The sequence below is a fragment of the Streptopelia decaocto genome (assembly GCF_964273445.1).
Source record: "Streptopelia decaocto genome assembly, chromosome: 9".
NCBI lineage: Eukaryota > Metazoa > Chordata > Aves > Columbiformes > Columbidae > Streptopelia > Streptopelia decaocto.
This window is the reverse complement of record NC_138664.1, coordinates 20,795,537-20,818,195: the sequence shown is the minus strand read 5'-3', so window position 1 is coordinate 20,818,195 and position 22,659 is coordinate 20,795,537. Positions and strand designations below refer to the sequence as shown.

Below are 22,659 nucleotides of genomic sequence, written 5' to 3'. Positions count from 1 at the left end.
TAGAATAACTCTTCCCATCAAGGAGGCTGGACACGGCACAAGTGTTTCCACTTTGCTTCCTTCCAAAAGAGGGTGTCATTATCTTCCCTCTCCCAAGTGATGGTGTTGGGTCTACTGAGTTAACTCTTGTCCAGGTTGAAGGTTTTACAGCTTAGAAGATGGAGTGATGTGTCTGGCCTTGAATTCCACCTTCTGAGAGCAGTTTTAACGGGAGTGTTACTAAAGATGTGCTTCTGGCCAAGCCCAGCACCTTTTCTCCAGCTAGACAAAAGTCCACCTTGGAGCTGGGAGAGCACAGTACACAATTAAAGCCCTCGCTGGGTACCAGTGGCCTTCACAGAGTGGGGTTTGTGGTGTTTTTTGAAATGCTGACAGCAGGGAGAGCACCCAGGTCCCCACAACCAGCCCCGTTCCTGTAGGAGCCGTCGTGTCGTGTGGCGCATTCCCATATGGGAGTTAATCCATTCATAGAATCATTGAGCTTGGGAATTACTATTAATATCATCGAGCCCAAACATTAACCTAACACTACCAAGTCCACCGCTAAACCACGTCCCTAAACGTCATGTTGCTGAAATAAAACAGCTTGAGTAGAAAAAATTATGATCGTAGGCTTGACTTTCTAAAAAATCTCAGAGGTGCTCTGGTGAGTTTGAGGAGCGTGTTCCCAGTGTGCGCGTGTCGCTCGGGTGGTTTGTGAGTGCTGGAGCTCGTGTGTGAGCGGAACTGACGCTGCTGCTCTTTTCCCGGCAGAGGAGATGGCCACGTACCTGCGGTACGTGCGGCGATTAGACTTCTTTGAGAGACCAGACTACGATTATTTACGAACCATCTTCACAGAGCTGTTTGAAAAGAAAGGCTACACCTTCGACTACGCCTACGACTGGGTCGGCAGGCCGATTGTAAGTTGTCCCCACAAAATGCAGCGCCTTGCCTTCCCGCTGCTGCTTCCTCACCACCTGAAAATGTCTAATAATTCCAATTAAATGCCAGTGAGCTTAGGATCAAATTTTTCACTTGTGTTCTCCACCTAACATACTGAAATATCCCGACACTGCGTTCAGGGTTTATTTGCAGTTTCCCTAAGGGGCAGAAGGTCCCTTCCCACCAATTTGGCCTTGCCCTGGTGGGGCGTTCAAACCTGATTTTCCCACCTGTTGCAGTGAACACGACTAGACTTAATTTCCTCTAGGCTAGCGCAGGATTTGAGACCACTATCTAAAGACATCCATCCTAAAGCAGAAGAACAGCGGTAGCTCAGCACTGAATGGTGAAAGACCTCTGTAACGGTCAAGTTCTCACTGAGACATATGGGAGGTCTAGACAGGGCTCTGATGGATGTTCAGTGAGCAAACAACCAGTTCTAAGCTCAGATATTGAGCCTTACCCTATTCCAGAGGCTGGACCAGCTCTTCATAGCACATAGCAAGGAAACGTGGGAGTAACCAAGCTCCGTTGAGTAGTTCGTGACACCAGGTGGACCATAACTGTGATCTCGTTGCATCACTTCAATTGTCAAAAGCCATTTGTAGTCGAGAAGACCTTGGCCAACATATGCGTCATGGGGAAACGTGGTGGGAGAGTCTAAAGCTCTTCCGCTGGCTGCCTTGTCGCTTGCGTTCGGTGTCGTTCTGCCCATCGCCTCATTGCCAACAGCCGCTCACCGCACACCAGCATCTGTAAATTAACCGCCTCTGGTGCTGGATCAGATGCCTTCAGTGCTATGTTGGTGGTGATTTACCATCCCAACTATATTTAGCGTCACCAATGTTTACTGCACCCAGAACAGTTCGTAAGAAATCATTCTCTTTGTGAATCGTGATTTTTCTCCTCGTTTTTCTTTAATTACGAAGGCAATTGATAAAAAGCCCCTCGTAAGACAAGCGTGCGATTGCTGACAACTGCAGCGGTTGCTATGGAGATTGTGGTGGTGTGAGCTGGGATTATGACTTGGGGGAGAATAGAGCAGATGAAGCTTTAATTTTAACACCTCCTGTTCCTGTGTTTTTAAAAGCGGTGAGACAATGAGATGAGGAAAACAAGTCTGTATATTTTCACTTGTAATAATCCCACGTGAGACACATTAGGTGTGATCTGACACCATTACAGATACCCAACTATATCTTTTAAATTAATTTTTATGCAAGGCCTTTGGTGCTGATGTCCGGCATCAAATCACAGGGATTTTATAGCCCTGGCTCTAATTTCCCCTGGTTATTTTCAGTACTTTTGGGCAACGTTTTGACGTTTTCCCTGCTTCTCCCTGGTGGGATCCAGCCCTGACAAGTCCGGTTTGCACACGCGCGTGACTGGAGAGCGAGAGGCACCTTTGTGCTAACGAGCGCCTTGTTTTCCAGCCGACTCCGGTGGGATCCGTTCACGTGGACTCGGGGACGTCCGCGATAACGAGGGACAGCCACCTCCATCGGGACCGGCCATCGCAGCAGGCGCTTCGCAATCAGGTGCGTTGTTCGCGGCTGCTCCGGCAGCGCCGTGTTGGTCACCTTTCCGAATGCCTCTCGGGCTGGAGAAGCTCAAAGCCGTTAGAGGTGGCTGGGGCTGGTTCTCACCTCGGTCATGGCAAACACGCTTCCTGCTTGATTTAGAGACTCTGATTTGAGCGGAATTTTGCCGAAGCAACAGGTTGAGATACTGTATCAGCCAGCGGGATTCCTCAGCGGAACACAATTTGGAAATGCGGCGATCTTCTGTAGTTTGTGGTTAAGCTCTTTCAGTCAATCTGGTCAGAGTACCTGGCCAACCATGTTCTTTTGGGTGCTTTTGATCGTGGCTCGTGGATCATGGAGCGGACCACGAGCTGTGGCAGTAGCAGTCTTCCTGTGGACTGTGTGGCTGCAATAAGGATGTGCGTGTCCCATGTACGCGCAATGTGTGATAAAGATGTGTGTGTCCTCTGTACACGCAATATGTGATAAAGACGTGCGTGTCCCGTCTATGTGCAATATATGATAAAGATGTGCGTGTCCCATGTAGGCACAATAAGTGATAAAGATGTGTGTGTCCTGGGTACACGCAATATGTGATAAAGATGTGCGTGTCCTGTGTACGTGCAATATGTGATAAGGATGTGTGTATCCTGTGTACGTACAATAAGTGATAAAGATGTGCATGTCCCGGGTACACACAATATGTGATTAGGATGTGCATGTCCCATGTGCGTGCAATATCCTTCTCGGGGTGTTGTGTTCACAGCGTGGGTGTTGCAGAACATAAAGACCATCAGGGTAGGATCCCTCTGGGAGGCTGGGTGTCATCGAGTCATTTTGGTTGGAAAAGACCTTTAAGGTCATTGAGTCCAACCATTAACCCAACACTGTCACGTCCACCATAGAATCACAGAATGTCCAGAGTTGGAAGGGACCCTCAAAGATCATGGAGTCCAACTCCTGTCCCTGCACAGGACACCCCACAGGTCACCCCGTGTGTCTGAGGACGTTGTCCAGTCTCTTGTTGAACACTGTCAGGTTGGGGCCGTGACACCTCCCTGGGAGCCTGTTCAGCGTCCAGCACCTCTGGGTGAAGAACCTTTTCCTCATGTCCCACTGACCCTCCCTGGCACATCTGCTGCCGTTCCCTGGGCTCTGTCACTGGTCACTAAAGAGAAGAGCTCAGCGCCTGCCCTTGTGAGGAAGCTGTAGACCGCGATGAGTTCTACGTGAGGTCACTGTGTCCCTAAGAACCTCATCATGGTCCGAAGGAACTACCAGCTTTTGAATTTCCCCGTTTTTTTCCTTTCTGGTTGAAATACTTTCTCGGTGTTGAGAGTTTGGTTTTTCTGCATTAACAGAACTGGCAAGAAGTTGAGTAGATGTCCAACCGCCGGCTCCTAGCTGGAGCTGTTGGCGCCCGTACCTGCCCGTGAGTGGTTCTGGGCTCGCTCCGCTCCTCTAACCGCTGTGTGCTGCTCTGGCGCCTTCTGCTCCCGCTCAGGTCCCGTAAGCCGGGCTTTGTGGGTGCAGAACCGAGCGTGAGATGTCATAACCCGGCTGGGCTCGGCTTTCCTCACTCCACACAGCCAAGCTCAGGCTGGTCGAGCCGCTAACGTAGACTAGAACACACCTAAACCCATCAGGATGAATTCCCCTCATTAGAAGCGTCGCTTGTAGGACGCAGGATTGTTTGCAGCGTGTGTGCAGCACTATTTATGCATGTTGATGGGCGTGGAGTGGTTTGTGAGCACTAGTAAAATAAACCGCTTTAATGTGTCACCTGATTAATGCATTAACAAGCCCATTTTTGGGCGGCAGTCTTTAGTTGTCCGCTTTGACGACAGACCTTTGTGCTCTGTGCGTACGAGGCGTCGTTCCCTTCAACAATGACACCTGGCTTCATTTTCAAGCAGGTTCGTTCCCAAATTAGAGTACGTAGTCCCAGGAAATCTTAATTATCGAAGCCGGGTGAGCGCTGTCCCCGGCTGCCGGGCCTGGCTCGCGGTTCGTTAGCTGGGGGAAGGTGATGAGCGTTAACGAGCGTTCACGGGAATGTGATTCTCTGACATTTCGCGGCGTCACTGGGGTTGCGTTTCAACCCCCGTTCCAAGCCCAGCTGATCCGCATCGGCTGGAGAGCCGAGGGGGCAAACCTGAGCCTCCCAGGACCTTGCATCTAGTGGGAGCTGCTTGTGGGCTTTTTTTTCTCCCCCTTTTTTTTCTTTTTTTTTATTTTTTCCTTTTTCCTTTTTTCTTTTTTTTCTTTCATCTTTTTTCCTCTCTCATTTTTTCTCTTTTCTCCTTTTATTTTCTCCCTTTCTTTTTCCTTTTCCTTTTTCCTTCTTCCTCTTCCTTTTTCCTTTTCCTTTTCTTTTCCTTTTTCCTTTTTCCTTTTCCTTTTCCTTTTCCTTTTCCTTTTCCTTTTCCTTTTCCTTTTCCTTTTCCTTTTCCTTTTCCTTTTCCTTTTCCTTTTCCTTTTCTTTTCCCTTTTTCCTTTTCTTTTTCCTTTTTCTTTTCCTTTTGCCTTTTTCCTCTTCCTTTTTCCTCTTCCTTTTTCCTTTTCCTTTTCCTTTTTCCTTTTCCTTTTTCCTTTTCCTTTTTCTTTTTCCTTTTTCTTTTTCCTTTTTTCCTTTTTTCTTTTTCTTTTTCCTTTCCCTTTTCTTTTTCCTTTTTATTTTTCCTTTTTTCTTTTTCCTTTTTCTTTTTTCTTTTTTCTTTTTTCTTTTTCCTTTTTTCTCTTTTCTTTTCTTTTTTCTTTTTTCTTTTTTCTTTTTTCTTTTTTCTTTTTTCTTTTTTCTTTTTTCTTTTTTCTTTTTTCTTTTTTTTCTTTTTTCCTTTTTCTTTTTTCTCTTTTCTTTTTCCTCTTTCCTTTTTTCTTCTTTTTCCTTTCTTCCCCTTTCCTTTTTTCTTTATTGTTTCCTTCTCTTTCCTCTCTTCTCCTCTTTAATCTGCTTCTCTCCGTTTCCCTGTGTTCTGTTGCTGGCCGTTGGTTCCGTGTGTTCTCCCGCGGCTCCTCTCCAGCTCAGCGCAGGGCTGGATCTCCCACGCGCGGCTGGAGGTCGCAGCACAAATCGCTGCTGGGGGCTCTTTGCTCTTCTCCTTCAGCTTCACCGCCAATAACTTCATGTTCCTTTGCTTGAGCCTCTTCTTCTTCCAATTCCCACTTCACCTTTGAAACATTTGCTGGCATTTTGGATACGACGTCCAGGGAGACACCTTTGAAACGTGTCCCTTGGTCACTTCAGGCTTGACTGTATCCTCTGCCGTTGTCCTGAGGACAAGGTGGATCTAAGGTGAATGCTGGAGGTGTTGCCATCAAAGCCGGGTGACCCGTAAGGACCTTCACACTCAAGTCCCAAGTGGTTCTTCTAATGAAACAAATGACATTCTAGTAATTTACTTGTTGCATTGGCTGGGGATAAAGAAGAAATTGTTAGCGAAGGTTTCTTTAGCTACTTATCAGCAGAAAACCAAAGAGCCACCAGCGCTCTCTCCAGTCAAGCAGGTGTGGTGGATGTTTCCTCCTGCACCGTACTAGTGGATCAGTGTGTGGAACTGGCTTTTGCCGGAAGAAAACACGGCTTTATGTTGCAAAACAATACATATTTTAGGGAGGCCAAGCTTGTGTATCCAATCTGGCTGCCACACCAAGTGCTCTGGAGTGTGTAACCTGACAGACGCAGTTAAACTTAGCGCCGGTGTGTTTATTTCTGCGCTGAAACCCGTGGAAATGAAGCCGTGTAAAGAGATCATTTCCCGAGCAGATCTGAGTTGGTTTGGCAGCTAGAGGAGAACTCACCGCGAAGTAAAGCGCGAGGCGCACTTGGTAAAGAGAAATTTTAGCCCAGCTAAAAGTTTACATGCCTCGCTTTTTGCAAAGGAACTAACTCACTAACAAACACGGCGGTGTTTCTTCCCCTCATTCACCTTGTGCCCTCTCTTCTCTTTCTCTGGCGCTCCCGAACTCGTGAGCAGGCGTCATCGGATCGCCGAGGGGAGTGGGAGATCCAGCCCAGCCGGCAGACAAATACCTCCTACCTGACGTCTCATTTGGCTGCGGATCGGCACGGAGGATCCGTACAGGTGCGTTACAGCCTTCACACCATCCCAGAGTAACGTCAGGGCTTGGAGGGGACCTGGAAAGCTCATCCAGGTCAATCCCCCCATGGAGCAGGAACACCCAGATGAGGTTACACAGGAAGGTGTCCAGGCGGGTTGGAATGTCTGCACAGAAGGAGACTCCACAACCCCCTGGGCAGCCTGGGCCAGGCTCTGACACCCTCACCCCAAACAAGTTTCTTCTCAGATTTCAGTGGAACCTCCTGTGTTCCAGTTTGCACCCACTGCCCCTTGTCCTGTCACTGGTTGTCACCGAGAAGAGCCTGGCTCCGTCCTCCAAGAGCTATTTTAAACTCAAATTTGTCAAATTGAACCCAGAAAGGAGGGTCTATGAGCAGGTCTGGTTGATAACACATCCCTCATCCCCACCTTGGGGATGCTCTTAAGCAGTGAGAGGCAGCTGAAAGAAGATCTGTTGCTTATAAACCCCAGAAATGTTAGGAAAATAGTTGAGTTGTTGCAGTTCAGGCTTGACAGGTGAGATTTTGCTGCTTCATGGAAATCTGGGGGTGTCTGACTGAGAAGTGCACAGGGGGTGGCTGGTGCGAGTCATAGAATCATTTCAGTTGGATGAGACCCTCAGTATCATCGAGTCCAACCATAACCCACCCCTGGCACTGCCCCATGTCCTGAGAACCTCATCTAAACACCAGAGCCGCATCTGGCGCCAGACACACCGCTTGGAAACTTGGCTCTGGTGAATGGGGATTAGTGCCTGGAGCGGGACGAGAAGTGCAGGGTGCCCCCAAGCAAAATGCAGGTTAGGTTGAAATTTTTACTTATTCCTGATATTTGTTTGGATTCAATATATTATTTTTACTTGATTAGCCACGTTCCTTTTTGAATTTAAAAATTTAAAGATATTTTACGGTGTAGCAGAGAAACGGAAAGATGAGGAGAAACTAATGTGTGTGGAGCTCTGACCTGAGACGTGAGCAAACAGCAGGAGCTTTCAAGGTCAGGTTGGACGGGGCTTTGAGCACCCTGGGCTGGTGAAAAATGTCCCTGTTGATGGCAGGGGGTTGGACTGAACGACCTGTAACGGTCCCTGCCAACCCAAACCATTCAAGTAAGTGTTTTTATTGGGATTATTTTACATAAAGGGAATAGTTTCCTTGCACGTGCTGTGTCTCCCCACGAGCAGAGCTCTACTTGAGCAGTTTACACACCTGTATGTGCCACCGTAAGCATGAAAATCCTGCTTATCTGCAGCCAAGGACATGAAATATTCTGCCGCGCGTGGCCGCTGGGCTGCAGATGCTGAAGTTGTTTCTCGACAGATGCCGTGGCTCTTGCTGAACCCTTGGACAGTCACTCGCTTCAAGGGGCTGTTTTCCTTTAAGGCAGCAGTTGGATTTGCCACATCGGGATGAAGGAGGAAAATCAAAGCTTTTTGCAAAATGAGATTTATCAAGAGAGAGAGCGAGGGAAGATCACTGGGAACAGCGCCATCGCGCTTCGCAAATTCGTGTGCGAAGTGAGGGGGTCTGGAGAAGCGGGTGCGAAGGGAACCCAAAGGGTTGTCACTCGAGGGTTGTTTGGAAGGGCCAGCTGAACTTCCGTCCCATACAGGCTGCTTTGCTGGTTGTCCTGCCCATAATTACCCAGAAAATCAGGTGTTCTCTTGGCAAACGCGGAGCTGCCGGCAGCTGGGGTGTGGATTGTCATCCCTCTAATGGAAACGCTGAATTCATCCGTGTGGGTAAGCGTGACGTGCGAGGGGGCTTCGCTAACAGACCGTTTGTCTGCGTTTCAGGTGGTCAGCTCGACCAACGGGGAGCTGAACGTGGACGACCCGACGGGGGCACATTCCAACGCGCCCATAACGGCGCAGGCGGAGGTGGAGGTGGTGGAGGAAGCTAAGTACGTGTGCTTTATCAACGGGCTTCCCACTGGTGTGGTCATTAATCCTCCCGGGAAACGAGTGGGGCCGTTTACCCGTGGTGAAGTACTCGATGCTCGTGTCCCTTGCCCTTTTCCTTGCATATCGCTGCTTTTGTGCATGGTGCCTTCAGTGCTGCTGCTGCTGCTTCTTTTTTACACTTGTCGTGGCTGGAGAACGTAACTCTTACTCAGAGCACGTGTTGCAAGATTGACAGTAGCACAAATACCGAAATAATGCGAGTTGATTTCAGGAATCCCGGTGAGCGCCCCCTGTTCCAAAAGGAGAACGCGCTGTACGCTCCTGCTGAGTGTAGGAGTAGCTTGAGCGCAGCTCAGGGAAGAGATTGTTGCTCTGAAAGTTAACACTTGATTTCTGGCTGCAAGGTGGGTGCCAGGTATCCAGAATGGTCCTGAAGGACCTCGTGCAGGGATGGGCAGTTCTCTCCCTGAATTCTCTTGGTCCAGCCCAACAGAAGCACAGAGAGAGAAACCAGAAGATCGTGCTTCCTCCGAGCCGACCTCTCCCGTAGCTCGTGGCCAGGAGTGAGAACTGACGTACAAAGTTGCTGCTTTGACCATTTTGGCCTCTTTTGCACCCGTGCTGTGTCTGGCACCATCACGTCACCTTGTGCATGATCCTCCACATGGGTCCTTCCCGCTGCCTGTGACGCGGAGCAGGAACCGTGTCACCCTGACGCTCCCCGTGCGAGCGGTGACCAGAGCCGGGGCTGCCCGAGAACCGCGCGGTGCCGCAGCGCTGCCCACCGGCCTGCTGATAACTTGACCTGTGTCGCTTGTCCCACATTGTTTGTCTCGAGTCTCGGTGGGAACTTGTTAGGAACGGCTCGTTGGGGGGTGACAAGCGGCAGTCGGGGCTTCTGCTGTGTCCCGCTGTCCCTCGGGACGCGCTCGCGCGTGGGCGCGATGCCGGCAGCGCCGTGCCCCAGCGGCAGAGCCGCTTTGTCCCCCCGGCACACCCTGCTGCTGGTGCAGGGGACGTCTTGGGGTGCAACGTGTGGGTTGGACAATGTTCCTCTCAGAGTGGGTGGCGTGGCGTGCAGAGCAGCCCTTTGGCGCCACAGGCTCCGCGTGGGGCAGACTGAAGCGGGTTCCCCTCGGGCGCGTGGCCTGGGGTTGCTCCCAGGATGGGACAAACCGCCACCCGTAACAGTTCGGTCTCTCTCCAGCCCTTGCGGTGCCAGGTTGGTTTTGGAGGCGCTGGGACGCAGAGCTTTATGCTGAGAGGTGTGGGGTTTGTCATTCCCAAGCGCAGCCCGCTTCGTTCCTTGTGCCGCAGGGCGCGCCGGTTCATCTTCCCCTGCGTCTGTGAGCGTTAAACCCCCTCGGTTCTGTGAGGAGGGCAAAGGACTCTTGGATTCTGTGGGCCAGCAAGTGCCAGAAGGAGCCGGAGCTGTGTTTCGCGACGAGGGGCAATAGCGGCAAGGTCTTTCCCGTCGGGCAGAGCTGTGGGATGCTTCTGCTGCGGGGAATGCTGGAGATAAGCTGCCGATCCTGGCCGCGGGTCCCACCGCAGGGCAGCTCCCAGGCGACCTGGAGCCGCGGGGATAAGAGCAGGTTCCTCTCCCGGCGGCCCAGAGCCCCTTTGTGATCCCAGACCCAGCTACGAGCCCCCCGGGGCCTCTGGAGAACGGGTTTTTGTCGGAGCTGGAGGAGGCGGAAGGGCCGGGGGGGCGGGCAGGCATGGTGTGTGTCTGCCGCTCTGCACGGCACGTTTGCATGGCTGCAGTGACACGCTTTCATCCCACCTCTGTGAACTAATTGCTCTTTCTTCCTTTCTGTGTTTTTTCTCTACACTCTCTGTAGCTGCCTGAAAATGCTCAACTTGTGGTGAGTCCCTCTCTCCAGTCCACATGCGAGGGGGAGCGGACCAGACTAGACAAGGGTTGGCAAAATCAAACCCACCAAACTCTAAAAAAGGCACAAAGTCAAAGCCAACCCAGAGCTGTTTGGATTTCAGGACAGTGCTGAGGACCACATGCAATATTGAGGAGGGTGTCTGAGCGGCCGCATTAGGCCGAGTGATTCGGCTGATCTCGAACGACGCAACAAAATTGATTTTAATCCTTTTCTATTGGGCTTACCACCTCCCCCAAAGCGTCACGTCCGTGGGCAGATGGTGTCTAACGGAGTTGGGCAGAGTCGGGACTCGGCTTGCAGGAATTCCTCACGCAGACGGTTCCGAAGGGAAAACCCCGCGCTGGGTGTTGAGGGGAAGGGGCCGGTCGCTTCCTCGGGGAGTTTCCTCTGGAGAAGCACCGGCCAGGGCTGGTGTTATCAGAGAGGACGGAAAGACGTGCCCAGGGTGTCCTCGTTAGTGACAGAGGCCCCGCTTGGACAGCCCTGAGCAGCCCGAGCTGGTGAAGGTGTCCCTGCTCATGGCAGGGCTGAGATTTGAAGCTCCCTTCAACCCAAACCGTTCTGTGACCCCAGGGTGGGTGGGAGAAGCCTCGTCTCCAAAAACCCTGCAGCCAGGAAGGAAGGGGTGGAGGGGTTGGGATTAGCACTAATCCACGCTCACTTCAGGCCTAAGTACAGTTTTATTGGGGTGTTGACACCGCAGCTGTAGCGTCCCGCTCTCAAGGTGTCCCATGGAGATGTCCCCTTGGGGAAGGGCCGTGAGGAGCTGGCGTGTCCCAGCAGGGCGGGCGGGAGCCGCTGCGGAGCGAGGTGACACGGCCCGTGTGCGGCGAGGAATGTCCGTGTGGGACGGGAGACTGACCGCCTCTGCCCTGCTCTCATAGGCATCGCCTCCAGTTCCTCTGGCATCTCTGGCTTCTCTGTGTGTCGTAGTCTGGGGCTGTTCTCTTGGGCATTGTCTGCATGCAGAGAGATCACGTTCTGTAATCGTCAGCCTGCCTTATCCTTTTATTTTGGTGTTTTGCCTCTGCCTGTCTGACCTGCCAGGACTTCCTTTCCTGAACCCTTCCCCGGCCCTCTGAGTAACAGCCTAAAAAGCCGATCGCAAGGAAAACCAGCCAGAATCAGTCAGCTCCCTCCGTTCGGTGCCCGAGGAAACGAGCGCGGCTCAGCCCTTTCCCCCTTACCCCCAGCATGCGGAATCCCAACTCCTGCATCTCCATCCTCTCTCCCCGTAACATCCCCCCACTCACCGGTGCCCGAGTCATGAAGGCGGCTGCTGTGGGAGAGAAACTGCGACAGGCTGAAGCAGGAGAGGGCAATACAGTGCCAGAGCAGCCCTGGGGCGCTGGGGTGAAGGTGCCACCAGGGCTGGGTGGGCAGTGACGGAGTCATCCCGCGTCACTCGAAGCCCGTGTTCCCGCTTTGTGTTTTCTCTCGGCTCATGGCCAAACTGGGCCTGTTTAGGGAGCTAAAGACAAATGGTGGATGTTAAACTCCCCGCGCAGACCAGAGGAACGTGTGGCGGGAGGTGCCCCCCTCGCCGCGGCTCTTTGAGTTGGAGGGGCTTCCGTCTCCCCCGCAACCGCCTGTTTGGCTCCCGGGGCGCTGGCGGTCACCCCAAAGCCCTTGCACCCCGCAGTAGGGCCCGTGCGTGCGGGGACAAGCGCTTTCTGGGGTGCGAGTGAGAACAAATCCGTTCCTCCGGCTCTGGGAGGACGGAAACGTAACGCCGACATTTCAGAGCCGCGAAGGACCCAGGGGAGAATATGGAGAACTTGTTAGGGTGGTTTGAATGCTTTTTATCTGGCTGTTGGTAAAAGATGCTCATAGGATAAAAAGGGTCTTTGCACAGCCAGATCTGCTCTCGCTGCTGAGCCAGGCATCCCTTCCACCATCCCTTCCACCATCCCTCCCACCAGCCTGAAAAAGCAGCCCCAGCGTCCCGAGAAGGACACGTAGCTCAGGAGCGGAGCTCGCACAGCGCTGTGCGGAGCGTTCCGGACGCCGGCTGAGGGTGGAAACTCAAGTAGGAAGCCGGTAGGACTAGGAAAGCTGGGCAACCGGTTTCAGTGTGTCCCGCTTCACACGGTTCAGCTGCCACGGGCGTTTTTCTCCCCTCCTCAGCTCCACTCTCCATCCTTTGCTTCCCCTGCTCTGCTCCCCGGGCGCTCTGATCCCCCTCGCATCGGATGGGGGAAGATGCAGGGGGGTTCCTGCATCCCAACACAACGATTTAGCCGAGGCGCAAGCTCGTGAAAGGTTCAGTAAGGAAACCCTGAGCCAAGATCTCTTTGGAACTTGTCATTTTAGCGAGCGGTGGTGAAAACCCGTGCGTGTTTTAGCCGGGCAGAGCAGCCAGGGCTCGCCGTCCCCGTCCGTTTCCTCCGGGCTTCGCACAGAGGGAGCCGAGCGGCTGGCTTCTCGTTTTCCTGCTTTCCCACATGGCTCCTGGTGTTCCTGCCCTGGTTGGGAGGGGACACGGCGTCCCGCTGTCACCTTTGCTGGGCCACCGGTCCCAGCTGGGGGTGCCAACCAGCGCCTGCCCACCGTGGGCGCCGAGGTGCTGTTGCATGCGGAGGGAAGGCCGGGGTGGTGGGGAGACCAACCGGGGACCTTCCCGGGGTTAACTCGCCTTGTCCTTTGTGCCCCAGGTGCTGCTGCTTCTTTAAGAGGAAACGGAAGAAGACGGCTCAGCGTCACAAGTGACCGGTGCCTCCCGGGCCGTGCGGGACCCAGCGCCTGCAGCTCCTGCCCTGTCTCACTGGAAGGGGCTTCTCTTTAGGGGGGAGGAGGAGGCGTAGGAGGAAGAGAGAGAGAGAAAAAAAGAAAACAAACAAAAAAACACATTAAAAAAAAACTAAAAAAAGTGACATTTTAAACCAAAAAGAGAAGAAAAACGTTCCAAAACAAACCACTCTGGGGTGGATCTGCTGAACGGTCTCCCTCGGTCACCCCAAGCCTGAAGCTCCGTGCGGGACCAGGACGGCGGCCGGCCCGGGCGGCAGGGCGGGGGCTGGCTGGCTGACCCCCGGCCCGCGGCGCCGCCGGCCCCGGGACTGCGCTTCGCTCCTGCTCGCCTCCTCCCCTCGCTCCCCGTGCTGCTCCCTCCCTCGCTCCGCAGAGAATCCCCGTGGGCTGGCTGGGCTGCGCGGAGGGCAGGCGGCGGCGCGGGGAGAAGGGCCCGAGCGCCGCGGCGCTGGGACGGGTCCCCTCGCGGCTCCTCGGGAACAGTCCCGCTGTCACGTGCAAGCTGTGAGAAATTTGCAATCTACTGTTCCACTTAGGGTTTATTTTTTTCTTGTCTTTCCCCGGCTCCCTTGCCACCTCCCTCCTCTGACGGTAACAGAGCAATGCGGATTGTTTTAAAGAAGCTGACGTCGTTGCACTTTTTTAATTACTTTTAGCATTTACAGATGTACGTTGTATCTGTGCGGCTCTGCCTGGTCCCGGTGCCAGCGCAGACAGACAGACATCCAGCTGGGAAGACGACGGGGCGCGCAGCAGCGCCCTCCGAGCGGGGATGGCGCCGGCCCGGGCTCCGCGTGCCGAGGAAACCGTACTTGAATTTCCAGTCGCCCTTCCCAGCTGCCGCCGAATGTCCCCACCATGGTTTCCTACACCGTGCCTGACCCAGCCGGCCGGGAGGCGCGAGGCAGGAGGGAGCAGTGTCAGCTTTGCTGAGCTGGAGGAGTTTGCGCTGGTTTAAGGGCTAGGTCTGGATTAAGGTGACCGGGAGGCAGGCGTTTCTTGGTGCGGGCAGCCTTCTCCAACCCCTCCGGTTGCGAACCTTCGTGAGCAGGAGCAAAGCTTCCCCGGCCGGGGAGAGGATCCTTCGCTGCCTTAACACTGATTTCATCTCCGGATGGTCAGATAGGTTTGACTGGAATCGCCTTCACGTCCTCTCCGCGGGCGCGAGCCGGGGCACCGGGACGTCCGCCGCCCCGCGGGAGAAGCCACGGCCCTCACACGCCGCTTCTGAGCCAAACTCGTAGTTAGCAAAGGGCTCGGGGCACTTTGCACGTGCGTAAAAACAAATCCCTTGCGTCCTGCCGCAGCGTTTGCAAAGGCGGAGGAGGCCGAGGCTGCCCGGCACGCAGACGCGGCCGCGCTCTCGGGGTCCTGAGCGGCTTGTTGTGAGCCAGTTCCTTGTGCTTTTGCTTTCCATGTGTGACACCCAACCAGGCTGAGACTGTTCACTTGAGGGGACTCAGGCCTGGCTCACCCTAAATTCCCCGGAGAGCATGAAGGGGGGAAAGGCAGGGACTAGATCTCGGTATGTTTCATTTTCCGATGACGATCTGCGTAGCTTGGAGTTTGCGGAGCGGCGATGCCGGGAGGTTCGGATCCCCCGGCTGGGCAGGAGCAGCTTTAGGGGGCAGGAAATGCCCCCGGGCGGGCAGATTCTGGGCTCGCTCTTGTGCTTCCTTGCGGCAGGCGAGCGCGTGGAAAAGCCTCGTGTCCTTCCCGGGGTCCCCGCAGGCCGTTCCCTCCATGCCTTATCCCGAGAGGCGCAAAGAGACACGTTTCCCCCCTTTCTCGTTCCGCAGTCCTCGAGCCGGGGTGGAACGGGACCGTGGCTGCGTTCCCCCGTCTCTTTCCAAACTCGGGTGTTTCTGGCGCAGGCGTTCCCCTCTCTGCTGTAGGAAACCGTGGTTCGGCGTCTTGGGAGGGGGGACGGGGCTCCCCGGAGCAGCCCTGCCCGCCGCAGGGGAGCCGGCCCCGAGCCCTTTGTGTCGCTGCCCTCCCAAGCCCCACTAAGTGCCTGTCACCAGAACTCGATTCCTTCTGCATCTCCTGCCGTCGTTTGGTCCATTCCTCGCTGCCTCCGCCCGAGGAGCAGCTTGTAGTTGCAGCATATGTAAGTGTTTGCAGGGTGAGGGAGGGCGGGGGGGAAAGGGGCCATCTCAACAGTTTCTGTTCTTAAATTTTGTTTTGTTTTTTTTTTAAAGTGAATGTATTTGATTGTTTAGAAACTTTCCTGACCTTGTTTTTAAGTGGGTTGGTTTGAAAGCCCTCTCACGGTGACCCACTGCAGCTTCTCTCCGGAGATACGATGTTCTTTTAATCCTACGATGATGTGTTTGTAGGGGAGGACCGTCCCCCCGCGGCATGCTGGTAATGCTCACTTGTACCAAGCCCTCTTGCACTATAATCGTACGTTGGACTCTCCATAAAGGGCAAAGATGTGGGGTTGGGGATTTTTATTTAAAAAAAAAAAAAAAAAACACAAAACAAAACAAAAAAATAATAAAGCAAGTTAAAAGCAAGTCCTGTGCTTGAGGGACCGTCCCCAGGGAGGAGACACGGGCCAGACTGAGCCAGCCACGCTGTGGCAGGACGCAGGGCATTAAACTCCTCTCCCGAAGTCCGTGGGCAGGCGGGAGGGCTGCGGGCCCCCCGCGCCGCGCCCGCCAACGTCGCGATGCAGTCTTCTGAGGTATCAAGTGAGATGGTTATTATTATTATTATTATTATTATTATTTTGTTTTTCAATAAAACATTGCACTGCTGCATTGTTCTCCACGAACTGACGTATTTATTACCCCTTCCTGACGACGTGTTTTCTTTCCCCGGGCTCCATTGAGGGAACGATGCGCAGGATGGGATCTCAAGGGACTTTCTCCACGCTTTGTGGCCATGGATGGTTCAGCCACCGATTCCTCTTCTGCCTCCACGTTCTGCTTCGAGCATCCTGGTGAAATAAATAACTTAGGCTTTTTCTATGGATAAACAACGTTTAATCCAATTCCTTGTATTCCATAAAAGCGTGTTCATTAGAGCATAAGCAAAACAGCGCTGGGTGCGCGGGGGATTCACTCCGCCCAACACGCACACCTTTAACAATAAGAAGTGTGCTTAAATACAGTATGGTATTACATATTCATAATGACCCCAGGAACGCCTGTACATATTCATGACCTTCCCACTTTTTATTAAAATGAGTCTCAGATAACCATTTACATATTCCCCTCCTTGACCCTCCCTGTTGCGCCTGCGTGGTGTCACTTGGTGATTTTGAGGAGGGGTCTTTGGGGGTCTTTGGATGAAGCTCCTTCAGCTTCGTCACAGTGAACTTGTTACCTTTGGCTCATTATGATGAACTGGCTGGAACCCAAGCTGCCAAGTCGACCAAAACCAGACTGGCCCCCCCTTTTGCTGTAAATCTTGGCGATCTTGTCTCCTCAAGGTTACAGCTGGTGCTGTAAAACTTCTTATCTCGGCATTTAATGAAGTCCTGCTTTTTTTAGCACAATTAGTTACATACAACTCTAAAGTAGATATTAATTATGTGGTTTAAAATGTTTGCTTGTTAGTAGGCCCTTATTATATAGTTGCTTAACCCTTAAAATGTTAGTTCGCTCTATCAATATAACTTCCTAAACAAGTTTCATAACTTTTTACATAGAACTCAACCACCTTTCCCTTTTCCAAGTTCAGAGTCCGTGCCTCATTTGGTTATACCTGTAAACATTAAACATCTTAGCACGAATCACAACTGCATTTTTCACACTGGTGAGCAGATATTGGTGACTTGACCTCCAGGATCCCGAGGTTTTCCAGTTGCAAACAGGCACTAAAGCCCAAAAGCATCTTCTAAATCAGCGCCTGCTCTCGGGATGCTTTTTCTCCTTCCGTTTCCCAGCCTTCAATGTAATATTTTTAGAGCGAACTTTCATTTCCCGTTCCCAAAAATGAAGTCTCGGGCCACTCGTGCTCCGAGAAGGAAGGAAAAGCTGGGCCCTTGTAAATGGGAAAATGATATGGTGGGTGATGAACAGACCCAACTCTGGTGTTTGTGAATGACTGTGCTTGGCCACACACGGGCACCTGCCATCCTGCGAATGGTTTTTAGTGCTGGGATTGCACAGAAATTGAAAATGGGGGGTTTTCACTCCTTTATCCTGCAGCCTGTCCCGCTGTTCCCTCCGGCCTCAGCTCCATCTTTGCAGCGGAGCTGCAAAGATGGAGCTGAGGCCGGAGGGAACAGCGGGAAAGCTGCACCAAGGGCAAGGCCACGTCCTCCCTGTATTACTTTTTCCGTTTAAAGTCCCCCCTGTACCCGGGGGGACGCGGTTCTTTGTTTCCCCACGGAGGACTCGAACCTGCGACCTCCACCTCTCCGGCCGCGCCCCCTCACTGCCCGCCGGCCGCACCCCATTGGCCGACACCACCCCTCGGCCCCGCCCCTCAGCCTTCCTCCCCTTCTGATTGGACGCGCCGCGGCTTCCGAGCGAGGGGCAACGTGGCAGCCGCCCGGCAGCTCGCACAGGCGCCGCCCCCGCTCGGCCGGAAGGTTCCGCCTTCCCCCCCCTTCTCTCCGTTGGTCGCGGCCGGAGCGGGCGGGTGGGGAGCGCGGCGCGTACCACTGCGCGGCGGGGGCGGGGGGGCGCGGCGGGCGGGGCCGGATGCAGGCGGCGCGGCGGGCGCTGTGGCCGGGCTGCGAGCGGCGCAGGATGAAGGTGCTGGTGGCGGCGGCGGCGCTGGGCGCTGCGCTCCTGCTCCTGCTGCCCGCCGCATCGCGGGCCGACGAGCGCAAGAAGGGGCCCAAGGTCACCGCCAAGGTCGGGGGGGGGGGGGGGCCTGGGCGGGTCCGGGGGGGTGGGGCGGGGGGGCCCGGCAGGGATTGGGGGAGTGTGGGGTGATGGGATGGGGGGTGGGACCAGGGAGGCCCGGTTGGGGTGACGGGAGGGCTGGGGTGGGATGGGATGAACATGGGGTGGGGGGAATGTGGGGTGAGGAGGCCTTGGATGGGGGGTCTGGGGTGGGGTGGGGGGGACATGGGGTGGGGGGACCTGGGTGGGATGGGAGGTCTGGGATGGGATGGGAGTCTGGGATGGGGGGACATGGGGTGGGATGGACATGGGGTGGGATGGACATGGGGTGGGATGGGGGGTCTGAGATGGGATGGGAGTCTGGGATGGGGGGACATGGGGTGGGGGGAATGCGGGGACCTGCGATGGGATGAGAGGGCCCTGGATTGGGGGGAACATGGGGTGAGGGAGGCCTGGGTGGGATGGGGGGTCTGGGATGGGATGGGAGGACATGGGGTGAGGGGGCCCATCTGAGCCTGGGGGCTGCCTGAGGTGAGGAGGCCTGGCTGAGGTTGGGGGTCGGGGTGCACATGGGGCCAGTCCCGCTGAGCTGGGCCCAGGCTGGACTTGCTGAGCCAGCCTTAAAGGGGTGGGCTGGCCCGGTGAGGTCAGGCCGGCTCTGCTGGTGCCCCCAACCCGCCTCTCCCCCACAAGGTGTTCTTCGACCTGCGGATCGGTGAGGAGGACGCAGGCCGCGTCGTCATCGGGCTCTTCGGCAAGACGGTGCCCAAGACGGTGGAGAACTTCGTGGCCTTGGCCACTGGAGAGGTGAGGGGCCAGTGACCCCTGGGCTGCTCCTGCGCCCCGGGCACAGACGCGGAGGGAGCTCCCACCCGGCCCTTTACACACTTTGCTTTCTGATCCCCTCCCCCAGAAAGGATTCGGCTTCAAGGGCAGCAAGTTCCACCGTGTGATCAAGGACTTCATGATCCAGGGAGGAGACTTCACCCGCGGGGATGGCACTGGAGGTAACTGGTCCCGCACCAGCCCAGAGATCCGGGTTCTGAGGCTCCCAGCAACTGCCTGAAAGGAGCTTGGAGCCAGGGGGGGTCGGGCTCTGCTCCCCAGGAACAAGCGCCAGGAGCAGAGGAAACGGCCTCAAGTTGCGCCAGGGGAGGTTGAGGTTGGATGTGGGAACAATTTCTTCCCCAAAGGGCTGTGGGGCATTGAACAGGCTGCCCAGGGCAGTGCTGGAGTCACCATCCTGGAGGGTTGGACAGGCGGACATGAGGTTCTCAGGACATGGGGCAGTGCTGGAGTGGGTTATGGTTGGACTTGAAGATCTTGAGGGTCTTGTCCAACCAAAACAATTCTAAGATTCTGTGATAATGGTGTTTGCGCTTGTAAGCTCTTCTCTACCTGCTCCTCGTGCCGCAGCCTCCAGCCGTGCGGGGCCAGGGCTGCTCTGGCGCAGCCTCTTTTCTGTGAGAGCAACACACCCCGTTTCTTCTCCGCCCCATAGGAAAGAGTATTTATGGGGACCGCTTCCCCGACGAGAACTTCAAGCTGAAGCACTACGGCCCGGGCTGGGTGAGCATGGCCAACGCCGGCAAGGACACCAACGGCTCCCAGTTCTTCATCACCACGGTGAAGACGCCGTGGCTGGACGGCAAGCACGTGGTGTTCGGCAAAGTGCTGGAGGGCATGGTGAGGGGCGAGGGGTGCGCGGGCGCGACCGATTCCTGGGGACAGCAGAACCGGGTGGGTGGGCTGGGGTTGCTGTGTGACTCTCAGCCCTCTGCTCTGCCCAGGACGTGGTGAGGAAGGTGGAGAACACTAAGACCGACAGCCGGGACAAGCCGCTGAAGGATGTCACCATCGCCGACTGCGGGACCATCGAGGTGGAGAAGCCGTTCGCCATCGCCAAGGAGTAAACGCGCCCCCCGCCACCTCCCAGCCATCAGGACAGGGCGCCGGCTCCTCTGCCATCACTTTTGTAAGAAGCACACGCACCAATAAATGTGACCAACGTGTTTTTTAAGAGAGTCGCCTCTCTGCCGCTCTCGGAGGGGTTTGGACCCTTCAGCCGAGCGCATCCCCCTTGGTGGCGGCTGCGATCCCGCAGGTTGGCTTTGCAGAACGACAGCGCAGCCATCTTTTGGTCATCAAGTCCAAGTGATTTATTACACAAGAACCCAGACGCCAGGAGGGTTTTCCAGCACCGTTCGGGTTCCAAAGGCTCCGAATGCAGCCCCAAAACGTGGGCAGAAGGCAGAGCTCCTGCTCCCCAGCAAAGGCACTGGGGAGGGGGTGGGTGAGCAACTGTGCCCGTTGGCTTCTCCCACCCCCAATTTTACTGCAGGGATCCTTCCCCCTGCCCGGTGCTCCCAGCACCGGGTGCTCAGGGTGGGCAGGAGGCTCGGGGTGCAGCCGAACATGGGGGGCAGCCCCACGGCAGGTACAGGCCCTGCAGCACCCCACTGAGCACCGTGTCGGGGAGCAGCTCTGTGGGGAAAGGAGGTAGCTGGAGCTGAGGAGGAAACACATTTTGGGGGCCAAGGGGGCCCTGGGGACCAGCACCCTGGTCCTGCTCCTCACCGGGGCTCAGGGGCCGCGCGTAGGGGTCGGTGCAGAACCCGATGACGGGGCGCTGGGAGGGCAGGCGGCCGGCGCTGCTGGGGGAAAAGGGACATCAGCACTCAGCAAAGGGTCCCGTGTCACCACTCCCCGTCCCCGGTGTCCCCAACTCACGGGGGGCCGCTGGCCTTGGGGTCCTGCTGGCAGCGCCGAACCTTCAGGAAATCCAGCACGTCCTGGGGCAGCTCCTCGTTGTGGTACAGGACACCCTGCCGTGTCGGGGGGTCAGCACCCCAGTAACAGAAAACCAGCCCCCAAAGGCACCGCCAGGCGCTCACCCGCAGGTACAGCTCCAGGCCCTGCCGGCGCTGCTCCAGCACCTTGGGCATCCAGTTGGGGACACGGCGCGGGGGGAAGTCGGGGACCTTGCAGGTCTTCTTGATCTGGGGAGAACGTGGAGGGATGTGATCATAAAACAGGATCCTAGAACTGTTTAGGTTGGAAGAGACCCTTGGGACCGTGGAGTCCAACCATAACCCATCCCAGCACTGCCCCATGTCCTGAGAACCTCATCTCCGTCTGTCCAGCCCTCCAGGGATGGTGACTCCAGCACTGCCCTGGGCAGCCTGTTCAATGCCCCACAGCCCTTTGGGGAAGAAATTGTTCCCAGATCCAACCTCAACCTCCCCTGGCACAACTTGAGGCCGTTTCCTCTGCTCCTGGCGCTTGTTCCTGGGGAGCAGAGCCCGACCCCCCTGGCTCCAAGCTCCTTTCAGGCAGTTCAGAGATCAGAAGGTCTCCCCTCAGCTCCTGTTCTCCAGCTGAACCCCCAGGTCCCTCAGTCTCCATCACACTTGTGCTCCAGCCCCTCACCAGCTCCGTTCCCTTCCCTCCACTTGCTCCGGCACCTCAAGCCCTTTCTTGAACCCTCAGGTGATTTTGGTGCCCCTGGCGCTGCTGTTTGTGCGCTGAGGTGATTCCCGCCACCCCTGGGGCCGCCATTTTGACCCCTGAGCTGAGGAGCCCAGAGCTGCCCCCAAGACAGTTGTTTGGGCCTCACTGTGCCCAGCACAGGGACGGTGATGCACCATGGCTGAGGAGATGATGTCCCCCCCCTCTGTCCCCGGTCTCACCCGTTTGTGCAGCGCCTGGAACTCGCTGTAGCGCTTCGCCACCGTGTGCCGCCGGCCATTGCACAGAACCTCCACCCTGAACACCTGCGCCAAGGAGCCGCCACCGCCGTCCTCACCCTCAGCGGCTGCCCAGGGCCTCCACAGTGCCCGCTCCCCACCCCACGCCTTCCCCGGACATGTGGGGACTCTTGGGGACCATTGGAGGGGAAGCAGGGACACCCCGGGCAGAGAGGGACCCTCTAACCATCCGTCCCAGACAAGGGACCTCCCCCAGTCTTCAAAAGTAGCAGGTTTGTGTCCCCCTGCCCAGGGACCCCTGGGGACATGTGGGGACATCCAAGACTCAGCCATAGGGGTCACACACACCCCTGGGGAAATGGGGACACATACCTGACCATCAGCCCCCCCACAACAGGGCAGAGGGGTCACCAGGGGACATACAGGACACCCCCCCCCAGCCCCCCCCTCCCCATTTTATAAGGGCAGAGAATCCACCCCCACCACCGCCAGGGACCCTGGGGACAAGCAGGGACATCCACCCACCAGGGCCAGAGGGACAAACCTCCCCCTCCCCAGCACCCCCCACGACAGGTGGGGACCCCTTGGGGACACTCAGGGACACCCACAGCCCTGGGTGGGGACAGATGGGACCAGGAGCAGCCAGAGGGTCCCCAGCAGGACCAGGACAGGGGACATGCCGTCACCGGGGGGACATGAGGCCACCCCTCCCCACCCCATGGCAAATGGGCCCCAGGGAGGGGACAGACCCTTCCCACACAACCCCTGGGTGGGGGGGCACCCATGGCCACCCCCAAGAGGGGACCCCCCCCTACCTTTCACTGTTAGAGGTTGTGTCCCCCCCACCAGCAGGAACCCCTGGGGACAGTCAAGGCCACCAATCCCCTGTCCCCTGGGCCATGTGGGTCCCCTTCTCTTCTTTCCAGGGCAGAGGGTGCCCCCCAGCAGAGTCCCAGGGCAGCTGGGGACCCCCGGGCTGGGCAGAGCCCCCCAACCCCTGGGACGTGTGAGGACCCCCCGGGGACGCTTGGGGACATCCAAGCCCTGGGGCAGGGTGGACCTTCCC

General features: G+C 55.9%; 3 protein-coding genes across 15 annotated transcripts in view; 2 read left to right on the top strand and 1 right to left on the bottom strand.

The window, feature by feature from the left end:
- CSNK1G1 (casein kinase 1 gamma 1) overlaps positions 1-15,585 on the top strand; it is a 94,461-nt gene extending 78,876 nt beyond the window's left edge. For 3 of the 5 annotated variants that reach the window (XM_082061399.1, XM_082061401.1, XM_082061400.1), the window contains 6 exons: positions 754-902; positions 2,358-2,462; positions 6,425-6,532; positions 8,325-8,431; positions 10,277-10,300; positions 12,985-15,585. In XM_082061399.1, coding sequence (XP_081917525.1) covers positions 754-902; positions 2,358-2,462; positions 6,425-6,532; positions 8,325-8,431; positions 10,277-10,300; positions 12,985-13,039 — 548 coding nt within the window. In that variant the 3' untranslated portion in view covers positions 13,040-15,585. The remainder of the gene's footprint in view (positions 1-753; positions 903-2,357; positions 2,463-6,424; positions 6,533-8,324; positions 8,432-10,276; positions 10,301-12,984) is intronic. The other 2 variants (XR_014184895.1, XM_082061402.1) reach the window with 2 other exon arrangements.
- A 2,128-nt stretch (positions 15,586-17,713) lies between these two features.
- PPIB (peptidylprolyl isomerase B) lies at positions 17,714-19,906 on the top strand. The gene is made up of 5 exons (XM_082061409.1): positions 17,714-17,895; positions 18,580-18,693; positions 18,800-18,893; positions 19,388-19,572; positions 19,677-19,906. Exons 1-5 carry the CDS (start codon positions 17,740-17,742, stop codon positions 19,797-19,799), a joined length of 672 nt encoding a protein of 223 aa, XP_081917535.1. The 5' UTR covers positions 17,714-17,739; the 3' UTR covers positions 19,800-19,906.
- A 115-nt stretch (positions 19,907-20,021) lies between these two features.
- The window catches only part of SNX22 (sorting nexin 22), a 4,048-nt gene continuing 1,410 nt past the window's right edge, over positions 20,022-22,659 (bottom strand). The window contains exons 2-6 of one of the 9 annotated variants that reach the window (XM_082061414.1): positions 21,576-21,773; positions 20,823-20,885; positions 20,617-20,711; positions 20,464-20,540; positions 20,022-20,164 (exon numbers count right to left, since the gene is read on the bottom strand). In XM_082061414.1, the coding sequence (XP_081917540.1) occupies positions 20,049-20,164; positions 20,464-20,540; positions 20,617-20,711; positions 20,823-20,885; positions 21,576-21,773 (549 nt within the window). In that variant the 3' untranslated portion in view covers positions 20,022-20,048. Of the gene's footprint in view, positions 20,371-20,463; positions 20,541-20,616; positions 20,712-20,780; positions 20,886-21,575; positions 21,774-22,659 lie in introns of all 9 variants that reach the window. The other 8 variants (XM_082061415.1, XM_082061410.1, XM_082061411.1 and 5 more) reach the window with 8 other exon arrangements.

What these genes read in the sequence shown, in the direction of transcription:
- PPIB (XM_082061409.1), top strand. Translation starts at nt 17,740, where the DNA reads ATGCAGGCGGCGCGGCGGGCGCTGTGGCCGGGCTGCGAGCGGCGCAGG. An exon ending in TGGCCTTGGCCACTGGAGAG is followed by an intron (nt 18,694 to 18,799) that starts GTGAGGGGCCAG and finishes CCCCTCCCCCAG; the next exon opens with AAAGGATTCGGCTTCAAGGG. An exon ending in GCAAAGTGCTGGAGGGCATG is followed by an intron (nt 19,573 to 19,676) that starts GTGAGGGGCGAG and finishes TGCTCTGCCCAG; the next exon opens with GACGTGGTGAGGAAGGTGGA.